Below are 17,642 nucleotides of genomic sequence, written 5' to 3'. Positions count from 1 at the left end.
CGATCCCAACGGATCATCCATAGGATATCCAATAAAAGTATCCAATAAATGAAATCGATATTTATAAAGTAACTATTTAACAAACTGTTAAGGTACTATAATGCGAAATACTGATATAATAAGTAGCATTTTAGCAAGTTGTTTAACACTTTAAGTGACAGATATAACTTACGAAATTATTATTTTATAAATATTTTATTTATAAAAAATGGATTTTACAAGTTATTGTTTATTTCAAAATAAAATAAAGAATAAAAATTGATTATTTGAAATTTCTGGTCTTCTTGTTACAATTCTCTTTGTGGGACCAATTTTATATTACAAATCAACAACCTCCTTTGTTTTGTTTTTTTTTTTAATGTTGACCCATAAATGATAATCAAATATTCCAGAAAACTAAGGGGACGTTTATCAAACATTTATCCGATAAGTGTTTACCGGTAAAATTTAACATTACCACTTACTTACCGGGTAAGACTTTAGTCCACCAAAACGGCATTGTATGCAACAATTTACTCAGTAAGCGCTTACCATGGTAAGAGTCGTCGCCCTCACTTACCGGGTAAGACTTTCGATCATTGTCTCCCTTTTACCGGGTAAGATTTTTGGTGCTTATCATATTCATCCAGTAGAGTAATGTGACTTGGTATGCGCTTACTCGGGTAAGCATTTGGTAAACGGCTCCTAAGTATAGTTTATCAAATACTTACTCGATAAATATTTATTGGTAAAATATAATACTATATTTTATTTATTGGGTAAGATTTTAGTCCATCAAAATGGTATCGTATGCAATATTTTATCCGGTAAACGCTTACCGATAAAAGTCGTCACCATCACATACCGGGTAAGAAGACTCTTGGTCCTTATCATACTCATCTGGTAAGATAATGTGACTTGGTCTTCACTTATTCAAGTAAGCGTTTGGTAAACAGCTCCTAAATCAGATGGGAATCTAAAAATAAAAATATTGTATAAAATTATAGAAATGAAAATGTTAACACTTAATTTAGTACAGAGAGAATAAGAATAGTTGATGACACAAATATTGTATTATATAAATATACAATCAAATATGTTTATTATCATATTTAAGACATACATAAATATGTTTTTATAGTTATATTTAATGCATTTATTGTCATAAATTTGAGGTTTTAAGTTATTAAATTAATTATTTTTATTTTTATTAATAACGGAAGAAAATTTGTATTAAATATAAAAAATATATTTGATATATTTTTCTAAATTATTCGAATATATTTATATTAAAGGATAAATTGCATAAAAAATAACATACTTTAACTTGATTCTTATTTTAGTTAACGTACTTTCAAAATTTTCATTTTAGTATCTAAGATATAAAGTTTTAAACATTTAAGTGCCCTAATAACATGTTGAAACATTAACCGGTTACCTTGCTGATATGGTATCCAACTCAGTATTATTTGCTAAAATATTAACCAGATATCACATCAACATGGTAGCCGGTTAATGCATCAATCAGTTATCCGGGTATTTAAATATTTAAAATTTTACATCTTAAAAACAAAATAGAAGTTTTAAAAATACATTACCTAAAATAAAAATCAAATTAAAGTATGTTACTGATTAAAGTCTTAAAATATCAATCTTGAAAATAACTTTTAATTTTAATTATATAAAAGTGGAGGTAATATGTTTGAAATGTTGAAAATGTAGAGCATATAAATTGTTAATGCTGAAAAATGGATGGAAAGTGAAACCTCCATCGGCGGTTTCTCGTTGTTTCTGAAACCAAATCTCTCTCTCTCTCTGGATCTCACTGCCTGAGAATGTTTCCGATCTGTAGGTTACTGATTTCAGTTACGTTATTGCTACCGATCTCGATATTCTCTTTGCCGGAATGTAATTTTCCGGCTATATTTAACTTCGGTGATTCAAATTCCGATACTGGTGGTTTATCGGCGATGTTCGGACAAGCTCCTCCACCTAACGGCGAAACTTTCTTCCATTCTCCTGCCGGACGCTACTGTGATGGACGTCTTTTAATCGATTTCATAGGTACGTTTGCGCTCCTGTATTTTTTTTGTTTCAAACGCATGGTTCCAATCAGTTTAATGATGTCGTGAGTGTAGTTTGCTTTCGATCTAATGAATATTCAAATTCCTTGTTCCTGAAACTCGAAATTTTCCTCATTTATGTTCTGTATTGTGATATTCTACCTGTTGTCATTGTAACTAGTTTACAAAATCCGTATAAATCGTCATTTTAACTCGAAGTCATTTGAAATGTTGATAGTACTTGGACAGACCTTGGATATAGTCCGACAGGTTAGCTCAAATGTAATCGTAAATTTATACTATCTTCACTATGAAATGAGCGATATAAGTTTGACTCCCGTGGTCGACTTTTGTACAAAACAAAGCAAAATTCCACCTTTTCAGGGTTGCAATAGGAATGTTTGACTATTCTATTATAAAACAAATGTAGTTCTAGAGCTCGGAAAATGGCCTTCTTCTGCTAGCTAGTCGTCTATGCCGTTTCTAGGCTTAAAACTAGTATAGATATTGTTTAAATGGATGGTTATTCTGTTTAAATATGGAAAAAATTGGCTGTTTTGTAATGGAAGCCCTTCATATTTGGCTAGTTTAGTGATTATAATCGTTTCAATATATATGAATAATATGATAATGGATTTATATTCCACAAACTCGGTTTAAGATAAATTAATTATTAAAAAATCATATAAGTCGAAACTTTGGGGTTAGAGAGAGATTTACCTAAATCTAATCCAGATCCTACCTTCAGGGATTTGGTTTAATTAATATGAGAATAAGACGAAATTTTATTTGTAATTATGGTCCTGATTAAGTGGTGGCAGAAGATGCTGGTTATTAATCATTTGGCTGCATTCGGATCAGCGTCTTCATCTTCAGGCCACCCTCTATGAAGGTTTAGGACTTATTTGTTTCTTTTCTTCTTATTATGATACTAAAACTCATGAGTTTTATTGATCAACTAATAATGTATTTAAATATTTCAATGATGATTGAACAAATTTGAAGTTACAAGAAACCCAATAGAAAGAACAACAAAAAAATCAATCAAAAATAAACCAAAGTATGAAAAGGCTGAAAATTGTTTATGAGTCCCAAGTTGGTTATCATGTTCGTTTGTAACTAACTACAATCAAATGCAGCAGAAGTCAACCCTACTGGACTGTGGTCATTGGATTGTGTTCATTTAGTTATAATCTTAAATAGGATTTTAATTAAATTCATTATCTTTTGATAAGTTAAAAAAAAATGGCTTTTTACTTGCCAAAAAATAATAGAATTTAATTAAAATCTAATTAAATGGGGAAAACTGGCCGATCTATGATAGCTATTAACTAATGCCATGTAGTGAGTGAGTCTAAATAATTAAAATAAATCATTCTTTAGGCTTTGGATTCATCTCTTAGCTATTTCTTCTCAATATTTCAATAATGTCACTACCTTCTCAAGTAGCACATTCTCAATTCGGATGGATCAAAAGGTAAAAAAAAAATTGAACATGGTCCGCAAGTGTAAGGACCAAATCTGTAACTTAGTCCAAACACTTCCGCTATCTAGTTTACACATTTGGTCTCTGCACTTCCGGAAACTTTTTTTTTACACCCATCCGTAAATTGAGAAGGTATCACTTACAAAGGTAGTGATATTTTGAAATTTAAAGACAAAAATGACTAAGAGATAAATTAAACAATTCATGTCTAAAATAAAATTTAGTATGACCATAATTGTGTCAGATGCGTTTATTTAACTTTTCTATCCTCTGAACAACCACCAACAAAAAACCAAAAGTCTACCAATAATGTCAAAAAGGATTGTCTTTTGCGCCTACATAGCCACATGTTTGATTTGGTTTTATTTATTATTACAGCTATTTTTAATTAGGGTGTTTAATTTTGTATCACAAAAAATAACCAATTTTTATATTATTTGGTTTGTATCAATCTAATTGGTTGATATTATCGTACCAACTATTTAAATATGGTTCGTGTACCGGTGAATACTGTACTATATCGACTTATTCTTCTAATTATTTACTAATTGAAGTTTAATTAGTAATATAACATTTTGATTTTTAAATTTTCAATTATCTTATTTTCATTTTTGCTAAATTATAATATGGATGGATATACAAAACTTGATTAAATTCATCTGTTTAACCCTAACAATCTTATTAACTCACCCACACCTCCAGGATTTTTCGTCGTTCCTTAATCACCGCTTGTATTAGACTACTAGGAAGTATTTGTATTATATGAAATTTATTTGAATGCTTGTATGATATGAAATTTATTTGATTGCTTGTATTATATGAAAGTTATTTGACTGCTTATAAAAGTAAGGATAAGTGGTACACCACATATCAACATGTTATTTGAATGTTTGATGGTTTTAGTGTATCTAGATCTAGTTGGTAAAGATGTCAATATAGATAAATTTATAACTTCAACTCGTACGATGTTGGTATGGTGTACCAACTGAATAAAGTTGGTATCAAGTATAGTTCGTAGGTATATGATATAAAATTTTACGTATCAATAATAATTGGTTAATACATAGTATAATGAAAAAAACGATGATACCATATCCTATTCATCCCTATTTTAACATTATTGGTTTACAGTGACATATGAAACCTATCATCTAATAACATAATAATGAGTTATTTTCTTTACTTAGCTAATTAGATCTATTTATCCGTTAACTCTTTTACAGTTTCAATCCAAATTGAGTGGTTTTTGTTTCAATTTTCAGCTGAAGGTTCAGGATTACCTTATCTTAGTCCATTTTTGGACTCAATGGGTACAAATTTTAGCCATGGTGCCAATTATGCGACCGCCGGATCAACAATCCGGCGTCAAAACACTTCTATTTTCCAAAGCGGGTATAGCCCGATTGCCTTGGACATTCAATATGCCGAATTCTCCGATTTTTTTAAAAGATCCCAAATAATCCGTCAAAAAGGTACTTGTTCTTGACTCATTTGCATATTAACTTATACATCATGCATTAAAATATTTAAAAACCGCACATGAACATGGTGCAGAAGACGTATTTAAGAACTTATTCCCGGAAAAGAGCAAGTTTTCCAGCGCGTTGTACACGTTCGATATAGGCCAAAATGATCTCACCGCTGGGTACAAACTTAATATGACTACCGAACAAGTAGAAGCATTTGTTCCCGATGTTATATCACAGTTTACGACTACTATCAAGGTGAGACCACCAACTTATCAAACTTGTCATGTTTCCTTCTCAACTAAGTCATACATAGGGTTAAAATGGTAAATTCATGTTATTCAAACACTTGCCAAACAGCCGGTTTTCATGCATATAGTGTATCTTGGGGATATTTTGTTGGTTTTCAATTAAGTCCAGTATGGATAAAATTGTGTCTGGATTAATTTGTTTGTATAGATTGTGATGGTTTTTGTTTGAGAGGGTTTTTTCATAGATGAAAAAAACATGTTCTTTAATTGGAAGGGACATATTTGGAAAAAATTGGCTTTCTGCAAAAACTCTTCATTAAATGAAAAAACCACTTTCTATATCATTAGGCCACCACCAAACAATCATGTATAGTTGACCGAATAAGCAGTGAGTCTCATTGGACTCATTAAACCGCTACCCATCGTCATTCCCTCTCTGTCTAAAGTGAGAGGGGTTCTCTGYGCGCAGTGTAAGATTCCCCTGGATGGGTCTCGTAGGCAGCAGCATTCGTGCTTGCCTTTGCCGTGATTGTCCGTTGTTCCCTTGGTGCGCTGTCATTGACGGTGTAAATCTGTTCGTTCGAGAAAACATGTTGATCYCTTTCCATATCCTATCCCCGGTTGTTGCCCTATCAAGATGTGTCCCTTCCTTTGACCCCTTTTCCGATTTATTAGTGCTGTCCCCCTTGCGTTCCCCCCCTTTGTGAAGAATTCCATTTCCCTTTTTCTCCACTCTTATTTCTTCCTTTCTTATTCTCCTGTTGGAAGTACCTAATCTGCTTTTTTAAATCTTTCCTTTCTTATACAAGATTCTAAGGTCCTTCCCCTGTATATAAGTCTGTGCAGTGAGTCTCATTGGACTCATTACCAGTCCCTTAATCATTCTACATTAAATCATTTGGCATTTATCAAATAACACCTTAGTTGGCGAATTCCATTGTACGATTAACTGATACATTCTTGAATCGCACTTTTTACACAGAACGTGTACGATCGAGGTGGGAGAACGTTTTGGATACATAACACAGGGCCGGTTGGTTGCTTACCGTATATCTTGGATACCCACTTGATCACGGCGGCACAGGTGGATGAAATTGGTTGTGCCACCCCATTTAATGAAGTCTCACAATATTTTAACAACAAACTCAAGGAAGCAGTAATCGAACTCCGGAAAGAACTCCATTTGGCCGCTATCACCTATGTTGATATCTATTCAGTCAAGTATTCACTCATTGGTAAAGCAAAAAAGCTCGGTAAGTTCTTCTCTTTTTCGCTTTGTGTTCTGTTGGGGTTGTTTGATTGGTTTTCCATTAAGTCCTTAATGGATAAAGTTCTTTGTGTGGATTAATCCGTTTATATTGATTAGGAAGGTTTTTGTGTGGGAGAGTTTTTTAAAAGGGTGTCCCATGCTATGACCAGACTAATCCCGGTAAATAGACACTCATAAACTCAGTAGCCACAATTGTTTCTGGGAGGGTTTTCATAAACGGAATAAGCATGGTTTTTAATTGAAAATGACAGATTTTGCAAAAACTTGGCTTTGTGTTTAAAAGCTCCTCCTAGAAACTTACAGAATAAGCCATTTTCTACATCATTAAGCCACTACCAAACAATCATTTATGATTGACCGAATAAATTGTGAGTCCATTAAGCTTATTACTTTCAAAAATAGCTCTTTAACTGGATTATGACACCAGGATTTGATGATCCGTTCTTGGTGTGTTGTGGGCACGGAGGAAAGTATAACTTCAACAATGCGAAGAGGTGTGGAAGCACGGAAATGGTGGACGGTAAAGAAATCTTGATTGCGGATTCGTGTGAAGATCCATCGTCACGGATCCTTTGGGACGGAATTCACTTTTCCGAGGCAGCTAACCGATGGATCTACGGTCAGATTGCCAATGGGGCATTCTCCGATCCGCCGGTTCCATTAAGGATGGCTTGCCATAAAAGAGAAGGGAAGACCACGGGACCCGTAAGTCCAACCACAGAACAACAAAGATCAAATTAATCAAAATTTATTTTTAGGGAGCGTTTGGTATCAAGTATTAAGCAGTAATTAGTGAAGATGAAAATAAAATAAACTGTTTAGTTTTTTATAGTATAATGGATCTATTCCCTCATATTAGAATCCCAAATTTCCATTCCAGGTTAAACTGTAATCATTTTCATACTCATTTTCATTCATTTGTCTGAACCAAACGCCTCTTTAGACTACTATAATGAATGAATGTCAAATTAATTTGTTTATTTTCTTCTCCAATATAATTAATTGATATATTTTTGTGTCCTTATTATCTATTAAATTCTTTTTATCTCTTATTATATGTTACAATTTTTTGGGTTTTTTAATTTATTAAATTCTTTTAGAGTGCTATTGTATTTTAAGGGAAAAATTTGGGCGCCTAAATATTTTTGAGTCCTGGACATGCGCCCGTGTCGCCCTCCTAGGGACGGCCCTGATAACCACCTCTTACTCTATATAGTATTATAAGTCACTAAGGCATTCTCCACTAAAAACCACACTATGAAATCGATGGTTGGACTTAGAGGTTTCCATTACAAGTGCAAGAAGTACAATAAACTTCTAAGAGCAAAAAATGGTCAAATAAATCCACCTTAAATGTACAACTTCCAATGCACAAGATACAATAAGATCACAAGTTATTGGAAAGGCCTTTTAAGGTCGATAAAAGAGAGAGACAGAGAAGCTCCTAGAAAAAAAAAAGTTCAAATCCAACCAACACAAATGTACATTTAGTTATTGGAAAGCTTTTAGGTCAACTATCATGACTGTAATATCATCTAAACTACCTCTACTTACACCAAGATTTACTAGCTCCCTACAAGCTTCTATAAGCTTGGTTTGGGATTCTAGTTTGCAGTTAGAGTTCTGGTTCAGAGTCCTGGTCTTAACCATGGGTCTAGTAGGTTCATTGTTTTCGCTTTCTTTCCGGTTATTCTTAACAGTCCGTTTCATTCGATAAACTTTCTTCGCTTTCGGTGACAACATGCATCGTGTCACTACATCAATAGCTTCTTGATTTCCAACCTAAAAACATTCAAAGTTCAACAGTAAAGAATTTGTCACAAATGTTAATCCGAATTACCCGTTATGGATGACAAAAGGGTTGAGAAAGCGATAATGACAAAAAAAAAATGAAAAAGTATAACAATATGGATGTTCATTTTTTTGGTATAATTTGTTTGGAGTAAATTACATTTTTTCGTCCCTATGGTTTGTTAAAAACTGCAATTTTCATCACTATGGTTTAGAAATTGCGGTTTTCAACCCTATGATTTGTAACTCATTGCTATTATTTTTCTTATGATTCACAATAGGTCCCTGTGATTTACAATTCTTTATTGTTTTGGTCCCTTGTACTAAAACGTAGGAATTAGTCCAGGAACGAAAATAGCAATAAATTGCAAACCATAGGAACGAAAATCACAATATCTAAACCACAGGGATGGAAATATAAATTATTAACAAACTGTAGGGACGAAAACCGTAATTTACTCTATAGTTTAAGATAATTACCGACACACCTAATATGTCACCCTGAGAACTTAGGATATGAGTTAAAATGTACGACGACTTGAGCTCTACCGAAAAGAACAGAACAAAGTTTGTGTTTGCAAAAAGATTTTGGCAGATACGCAAATGTTTCACGAGTATGATATCGTTGCTTACCTCATCCCAAAGTCCATCGGAAGCCAAGACTAGGTACTCCAAGTCTTCAGTCAATGGTAACACCTTGGTCTCGGGCTCACCCACAACCCAATCTTTCAAATGAGCATCACCTATGCTTCTTGAGACCGCGAGTATACCATGAACCCTCCAAGTCCCACGATGAAGCTCTACATATCCGCCCTGCATCACGCAAACACATAAAGGATCGTGTGAGAATAGGAGTCAAGATGAGAATTGTAAAAAGTGATTTAAAGGAGAATTGATCCGGTACTTCTCATTAGTGTTGACCTAGTGGAACTCTTTAATTAGGATTGATTAAGGATGGAGATCCCTTCTTACCCTTCTCACCATAACTCTTATTTTCACCGGAACCCAACCCCATATAATTATCAGTTTCATTGTTTTCTAATGAAAATGCTACTAGTAACTAATTTGATTGTTACCTTATCTTCTATCCGTTTACGTTCATCCTCATGCGATGCTCTGTGATCGTTAGTTAACATGTCGGCCTTTCCTTTTCTGGAAAGAACGGCTCTGCAATCGCCTAAGTTCGATACGACAAGTTCTTTTCCTTTTATAAGGGCTGTAACACAGCAAGTGCCACTCCCTAATCCCTGTAAATCATCACCATATACCATTCAGTTTTGAAACATTTGTAGAACTCCCTAATAATCATTATACTTGAAATTCAAGATATATGTATGTATATATATATATAGAGAGAGAGTCCGGTCGAAACACGAGAATAAGAAAACGGTCAAATCATATGTGATTCACGATACTTTCCTGCACACCCTTGCGTTGAGTGTTGGTGTAAAATCACATGTGATTTTGCATGGGTTCTTTCATGTAGTCATTGTTCTCGTTTGAACCCCTCTCTCTATATATACACATTTAGAGAGAGGGTGGGTTCATAAAGAACACTGCCGTTTTACAAAAAATGCGAGAACATTTCCGAGGCTCTAAATTATTTAACCCATAATTAAATTAAAAGAAAATAAAGTAAATAATTAAGGATAATCATTTGATTTTGTATTTATTTGTAATCTTAGTAACTTAATTATCCCTAAAATCACGTACAAATGATATACCGACCGATCACAATGTATTAAAACATCATCTCATTATTATCACAACAAAATCATATAATGAACCAGACGGAGCAATGATTGTGGAGGTAATCATACCTAGTTTTTGATTATCACATAATTATCATATCATTATCAAAGTAAAATCATATCATAAGAAGTTTTCGATTTTATCAAAGCATTATCACATTTTTATCATGGTAATATCATATCATCATTATCGACAAGGGACACATCGGCATAAAGAAGTCTCTGATGATACTAGCAACAATTTAAATAAAAGAAAATTGTTGATAAATACTAATTTATTTCCATTTAATCTATTTTTTATTATGGGTTAAATGATTTGGACGCCCAGTAATTTTCTCGTATTTTCGTAAAACTGGAGTGTTTTCATTTGAACACCGCACATATATATATATATATATATATATGTGTGTGTGTGTGTATATACGTGTATGTGTATGTATGTATGTATATATGTATGTACACATATATTTAATTGTAGTTTCAATTAAGAGTTTTGCAACTATAGTAGTTTAAAAGATAAAGTTGAGTACACTAGTTATATACAATAATACTGGACACGTGAAAGACGATTTCTTTGCATAAGTTTACAATTTTAAAGTTGAAAATTGTCGACCTTTAGCCTTTGGTATGTGACTTTGTCACCGGATTAGTATGATGACCAAGTCTAGATCTTGAAAAGTAAACAAAATGTGAACAACTCTTAACAACACTGGATCTAAAAATACCAGAATTTTTAAGAACGAGTCAAAATGTTGTTAAAAAATGTTTGAAATTACTGTCACAATCAACAATGCAATCTTAGCCTTGTTTTGCTTCAGAAATAGAATTCTTTGACACATATCAGAATGTAAGAGAATGATTTGCTGATTCTACAAGAATCAGTGAGTTTAGACAAAGAAAATGTCAAACATTATGGGGCCATTTACTAAATGCTTACTAGGTCAGTTTACTTTACTGGATGAACATGACAAAGGATTGGATATCTTACCTGGGTAATGACAAGGACCGAGTGATACGCGGTAAGTGAGAACGATGACTATTAACCCGGTAAGCATTTACCGGATAAAAATGTTGCACACGATGCAGTTCTAATGAACTAAAATCCTACCCAGTAAGTTAAATGGAAGTGTTGTCTCTTACCGGTAAGTGCTTGCTAGATAAGCGTTGGGTAAACAGCCCCCTATGACTCGTCTTTTGGCATTTACATACCCACAACTTATCTCATATATCTCATTCTTGGACTTATTCTTTGACATTTTCATAAGAATGGTTAGCGAAAATAGCTAAAATCCAGTTGTTGAAAGATTCCAGGGCTACAATGTGAAGTGTTCGTAGAATTCATCATTCCAACTAGGAATTTGAAGTGTGATTCACTTTTTGGACAATCATACTTGAGCAATTTTCGACAAATCTTGAAAGTCCAAGTGCATGTTTGTTAACTGCTTAATGAGCTTAATAAAACTCACAGTTTATTCAGGCAGCTATACGTGACTGTTCGATAGTGGCTTAATGATATAGAAAGTGGCTTATTTAATAAGTTTTTAGAGGGATGCAGAAAGCCAAAAAAAATCCAGACCTGCCCTCCAAATTAAAAACACGCAGCTTCCATCTAGAAAAAAATCTCCCTAACAAAAATCCTTCCAATCTATACAGACCTATTAGTCCATACAATTGGCTTTATTCATACAAGACTTAATAGAAATCCAACCACATAGACAAAAAACCACCCCACTTGTGTATTGTTCTTTTCATGAAAATATGTGGAACCCCATATTGATCTCCAAAATAATACATACAGATAATTGGTCCAAATTTCAGCATTAACAAATTACAGTTCATCAACATAAAATGAAAACACGAACCTGTTTTAGGAATTCATCATCAGTTTTAATGAATGCAGCTTTAACGACTTCTTCTGTTGTTGTATTATCTGAGCATTTATCCAACATCTCTAGTACATTGGAGTGCAGATTCTTCGCTACAAATTCCGCAGCTTTGCTGCCTCCATGTCCATCATAAACTCCAAAAAAAACCTAATTACACCACGAAAACTAATCAATCGAACAACAAAAATCAATCAAAATATACATAAATTACAACTTCGCGAATCAATATTCATAAATTAAATCATCGTCAAAACACTAAAATCAGGAGGATTACGAATGTACCTTATCGGTGTTCGAAGAAGAAACAATCGTGTGAGTATCTTCCATGAACGATTTCCTGCCTTTGACGGAGCAAACACCAACGCCAAATCCACTAGACGAGAAAACGGCGTCAGATCTGGATTCAAAGTTCTTCGGTGTGAATTTAACGGCGGCGGACTCGATTTCTTGAAGTACGTTAGGGATCTCAATCATCGGCGGTCGTTTCCGCTTTTTCGAAGTAGTCAAGACGGTGAACGGCGTCTGTAGCGTAACGGTTGTATCGCCATCGGACAATCTTAAAATGCTCGGAGGCATTGATGAACCTATTTCTGGTGATCGGAGAAAGAATCTCCGACGATCAGCGGGTATGGCGAGGGGTGAGAGTGGAGACTGGAGAGGGTTAAAGAAGAAGAAGAGGGAGGAGTTGTAACGGCTACTTCAAGCTGGAGGAGTTGATACCCTAGAAATGACTTTGGGCACTCACCTTAAAATGACCATTCTACCCCTCACATCCTTTTAATTTACAATCGAGGCAAATTACATAAAAATAAATTATGTACTTTAATCTGATTTCTATTTTTATACCTGATATGTAATAACATTTTCAATAGATTCTCTATAATTTCTTTAAAAACAGGAAAAAGAATTCAATATCAAAAAACTGTTTTTGGAGTATCTCCAACAGATATGCTATATTTTCTCTTCCTTCTTCTAAATTTAGAGATTTCTTCATTCTCTCTTCTATTTTTCTTTGTTTTAGAAGAGAGTTTAGCATAGCTATTGGAGTAAACTTTTTAAGATCTTCAAAATTTATAAAATAACATAGTTGTTGGAGATGCTCTTAATTATAACATATTCTCTATTTTAGATATTTCAACATTTATTATATCAAATTATATTGTACTTTACATTGCAATTATGTATGTTAGTTTCGTAACCGTTTTTGTTTTTCATTTAAACATATGGGCATATCGTGAGTTGTCATAGTTATTTACGTACTTTCTAATTTTTAAAATCAGATCATTTTATTTCACACCTGATTACCAATTGTAACTTGATTTTAGTTTGTCGATCAGGAAAGTGTAGACTTATCTGAAACCGTAAATCGTCTGTAGTTACTTATTCAATGTGAAAATATTTTCACGGGTCAAAAAAGTAATATGAACGAAATCATAAGGGTATTTTAGTCATTCGGGTAAAGGAGTGGGAAAATGAAAATAAAGAGTGGAGCGGGTCAAAGTTACATGGATGTTAGTTGGGACTGGGAGGAGTCAAATATCGGCCGAGCCGTTTGGAATTAATTATTTTATTTTTATTTTATTTTTAAAGAAGTCATATTTATTGAATATTGTCAAAGTCAAAAGCTGCTTTTTAGTGAGTTATTTAATTTTTTGAATTACACTTTATATCATTTTAATTAATTATTTGATTTATTTTACATTTTTATTTTTTTTACACTCTTATTATATTAACATAAAAAAATTTATATGAACTAAAATGCATTAAAAATATGTTTCTTTTTTACAAATTATATCATTAGAATCGATTCGTCAATACCTTCAAAATGAGCACAATATTGAATATTTTGAATTTAATTGTGCTATTAAATGTCATGAATACTTACAAATTATTTTGTTTTATATTATCTACGTATAAATTTTTACATCTATATTTATACAATATATATATAACCACCTTAATCGGTTATTGTTGAAATTTAAGAGGTACAACTCCTTATACTTCAAGTACAAATTCTCTTACACGTTCCTTGCTCTCTGATCAACCAATTCTCCTAAATAACAACTCATACTCTATAATTATCAAAAGAATAAATAGGAATAGTCTCGTGTCTCCGACACATTAGTTTCAATGCTTTTTGGGCTGCAGGTGAATAATTTCAAACACCAATTATGGTCGAAATATGACTTTCAGCATTCAAAGACTACATAGCTCGATGGTGTGTCCATCCATATGTTGAATGTTGTAGGTACCACTGATGAACTACATGACGGTGTATGTTGTAGGTGTCATTGGTGAACTACATGACAAGTGTATGTTGTAGGTACCATTGATGAACTACATAACTTGAGTTGGTTGGAATCTATGGTACGGTCAGGGACGGACCTATAGTGGTGCATGCCACCGTATTATTTCTTCGTCGAAGGGTAAAAAAATTTAGGTTCGTGAAAGGTGCAACCGTATTAATTTGTTGTGTGCCACCGTATGTATTTTGAAACTACAATGAGAACAAGTTTTCCTTTTTAAAATCATTAGCAGAGTTGATATATAAAAACCCTTTTGATGATTTTTTGGCGCTCCAAATCCACGTGGATCAGTAGTTAATTTCATGGTCTTTGTTTTCTTCTTTGTGTTGAAACTTTTTTTATCACGTTACATTTCTTGTGCATTTTAATGTTTGTTGTGGGGCAACCAAAAATGGATGTTGTTACAACCTCAGTGTTCTTCGCATTCACAGGGAGCCTGTCAGTTGTCATGGATAATCATGCAAGCTTCATTCTGTAGTGCTTTAAAATTATGTATGCTCTCATTATCGTTTGCTTGTGCAGTGACCAAATTATGTACTTAAATTATGTAATAATTAAAATTATGGAATTATGTTTTTCATCCATATGATTTACAGTTTATTATTATTTTCGTCTCTAAAGCATAACTTTAAGTATGAGAGATGAGAACAGCAATGAGTTATAAGCCAAAAATATGAAAACGACGGTAAATTATAAATTATAAATTACATGGATAAGAATCATAATTTTGAAAAGTATAAGGACAAAAATAGTAATTTAACAAACTACATGGACGAAAAACATAATTTTTACTCTAATTTTTTAATTTATATGGTTGGAAAGTTTATTGTTGATTAATATTTTTATAATCGTAATTTACTGGGAAAAAAAACGTTGATTGGGCAATGATTTAGGGTTGAATCACTAGCCCATGACAAGCCCAAAATCCGTGTACGTATCACAGTCTGGTTTGTCAATAAGCTAGTATCATGTCGTCTGATTTTGGGCCGAAATTTACAAGCTGATCCACTACACTATGAACGGGTACTTGTTCAAATTGTTTCTTATCTCATTTCATAATCCGAAAGTTGACAGAGTCCCCCCCCCCCCCCCCCCCCCGCCGGGTGAACTTCGTATATTCGTTTGACAGTTTTTTTGTGTTTGATCTCAATAACGGATCGATGTGTCGTAAGGCAGGCTCACAAAAAGTGAACTGGTGAAATTGGTGAATCATTTTATATTTAATCGTTTGATATATCTTCCCTACTCTTTTGACTTTTTCCGCATATTAAACAAACAAATGATTTCGAAAACTTGTGCCTATACAACCTTTCTACTTGTATGTTTAACGATATTTAAAATAACCATTGACATTTTTTGGCTACTGATATATGTGAGTGGACATGTGGGCAGACATGTATATCAGTAGATTTAGATTTATTCAAGAATATCATGTCGATGGTTTTAGAGTAAACGGTAAATTTCATCACTATATTATATGTTAATATGCTTTTTGAGTCTATTAGCTTCTTTTTCTTGTGTCGTTGGTTCAAAATATGTATTTTTGACGTTTTAGCCTATGAATCAGTAATTTTACCTGAAGGGGTTGTTACATAATAAACATTTATTTCCATTCATCGTTATTTTTGCAGTATATAATATTTATATACTGCAAATGCAACAAATAAACTCATACACTATCCTTATCTTTGGTGAGGTTTGAACCCCTGACTTCCTAGGAGACCAAAGGCTACGATACCGTTAGGTGGGAAAAAAAGACAATTTTAAACATTTTACACCCCATGATTTGATAAAAGTTCATCATATATTCATTACAAAATGGGTTCATTTTATTTGAATGTATGTGTAATTATACAAATTCGGTCACTCAACCGACAATAGAATTCTCGTTAAATGTGTAAAAGTTGGAAAATGCTCGGAAAGCATGTCGATAATGGAAATGTCGTTTATAAGTCGGAAGATATACCAAAATTATATCTGATATATGAAAACAGATCTTGTAATATTTAATCTTTAAACATATAATGAGAAAAGGAAAAAAAAAAAAACAAATGTTGGCTTAATAAGATATCTGTTTTTTGCGAAGATATGAAAAATTAAATTGTGGAGAGTAATTCTAGATATCCACAACATCTTTCTGATTTCTGTATTTTAGTTCATGTCAGCTTTCAGATGATCATTAACTGTAGACTCTTTTAAATCATTTAATCTGAACGTTTCAAATAGTCTGATACAAAATTATGTAATTTGTTTGGTGTATATTTTTTTGAGACTTTTGGGGTATAAACCAAGATCTATAAAATCATCCAATAAGTGAATATATCTGAGTGAACCACTTGGGTTGTGGCTTATTAGTTAAGCCTTAAAAGGATATAGTAGAAAATCTCATCTACCACGAGTTTGAAACCAGGTGCTGTCAAAGCCCTTCGGACTATGGATGTTCACTTGCGATGACTCCGAGCTATTTGTGGTCGCTTGGAGGATTAGTTGGTGCCTGTAAACTCGTCTGAAAACCCACAGTCATCCAAGAAAATTATGGTAAATGATCTAAAATGTGATACAATACGATTTATATAGTTTGTACCTAATGCATACTAAATTATAATCAAAAGTTTAAAGCAAGTCTAATATTGCACATAACATAATTAATTTTTTTAGAATAAATATAAAACAAGCAAACAAAAATCTCCAAAACAAACCTAACATAACCCTTCATTTTAATGGATTTAATTTTATTTACTATAAAACAATAAACTGATTTTTTAAAGAAAGTTGATTACCGGTAATTCAACTGATCTTATACGGAATCAGTATTTTAAGGATATTAATATGAGGGTATTTTTTGACTTACTCGATGACTGAGGTTAGCAAGGGACCGCGGTCGAACTCGATACATGTTTTGTATTTGAACAAAGTTGTCATACCATTTACCAACTAAGCTACACGTTAGAAGCAAAACAATAAACTTATTATATTTTATTCTTATTTATTATTTGATAAAAAAATTAATTGAAATAATAGTTTTTATAATTAAAATCACAATTCGAAACGTATAATATGGTTTGAAATTTTGGACACACGGCAATGTCATCAATGAATTTGTTGAACTATTCAGAATCAAAACCCTTTTTATTATTATTATTATTATTATTATTATTATTTTATATATATCTATACTATCTTATAAAACATTTGGCTAAAATTCTTAAACTTGTTCATCCCTAAACGATTTCATCCCTATCCGATTTCATCCCATTTCTGAATTCGTGTAACTAACTGCAGATAAACACAATCAAATACATGATAAACATCTCATTTTAAATATAAAAAATCTAAAATATAATTAGGATAATCATTGAGTTTTAACAGAATACTTAATTATTATCTTTATAA

General features: G+C 32.7%; 2 protein-coding genes across 2 annotated transcripts; one reads left to right on the top strand and one right to left on the bottom strand.

The window, feature by feature from the left end:
* Positions 1–1,727: 1,727 nt before the first annotated feature.
* On the top strand, positions 1,728–7,482 carry LOC112525198 (GDSL esterase/lipase At3g26430-like). Its single transcript, XM_025135211.1, has 5 exons — positions 1,728–2,043; positions 4,791–5,000; positions 5,083–5,252; positions 6,228–6,498; positions 6,943–7,482. Exons 1-5 carry the CDS (start codon positions 1,815–1,817, stop codon positions 7,254–7,256), a joined length of 1,194 nt encoding a protein of 397 aa, XP_024990979.1. The 5' UTR covers positions 1,728–1,814; the 3' UTR covers positions 7,257–7,482.
* Positions 7,483–7,989: 507 nt separating this feature from the next.
* On the bottom strand, positions 7,990–12,598 carry LOC112525991 (probable protein phosphatase 2C 14). Its single transcript, XM_025136333.1, has 5 exons — positions 12,226–12,598; positions 11,920–12,090; positions 9,383–9,553; positions 8,940–9,119; positions 7,990–8,297 (listed from the first exon to the last, which is right to left on the bottom strand). The coding sequence occupies exons 1-5, from the start codon at positions 12,517–12,519 to the stop codon at positions 8,007–8,009; spliced, it is 1,107 nt and encodes a 368-aa protein (XP_024992101.1). The 5' UTR covers positions 12,520–12,598; the 3' UTR covers positions 7,990–8,006.
* Between the last annotated feature and the right edge of the window lie 5,044 nt (positions 12,599–17,642).

Source organism: Cynara cardunculus (genome assembly GCF_001531365.2).
Source record: "Cynara cardunculus var. scolymus isolate 2C chromosome LG 13, CcrdV1, whole genome shotgun sequence".
NCBI lineage: Eukaryota > Viridiplantae > Streptophyta > Magnoliopsida > Asterales > Asteraceae > Cynara > Cynara cardunculus.
This window is presented reverse-complemented; position numbering and strand designations above follow the sequence as displayed.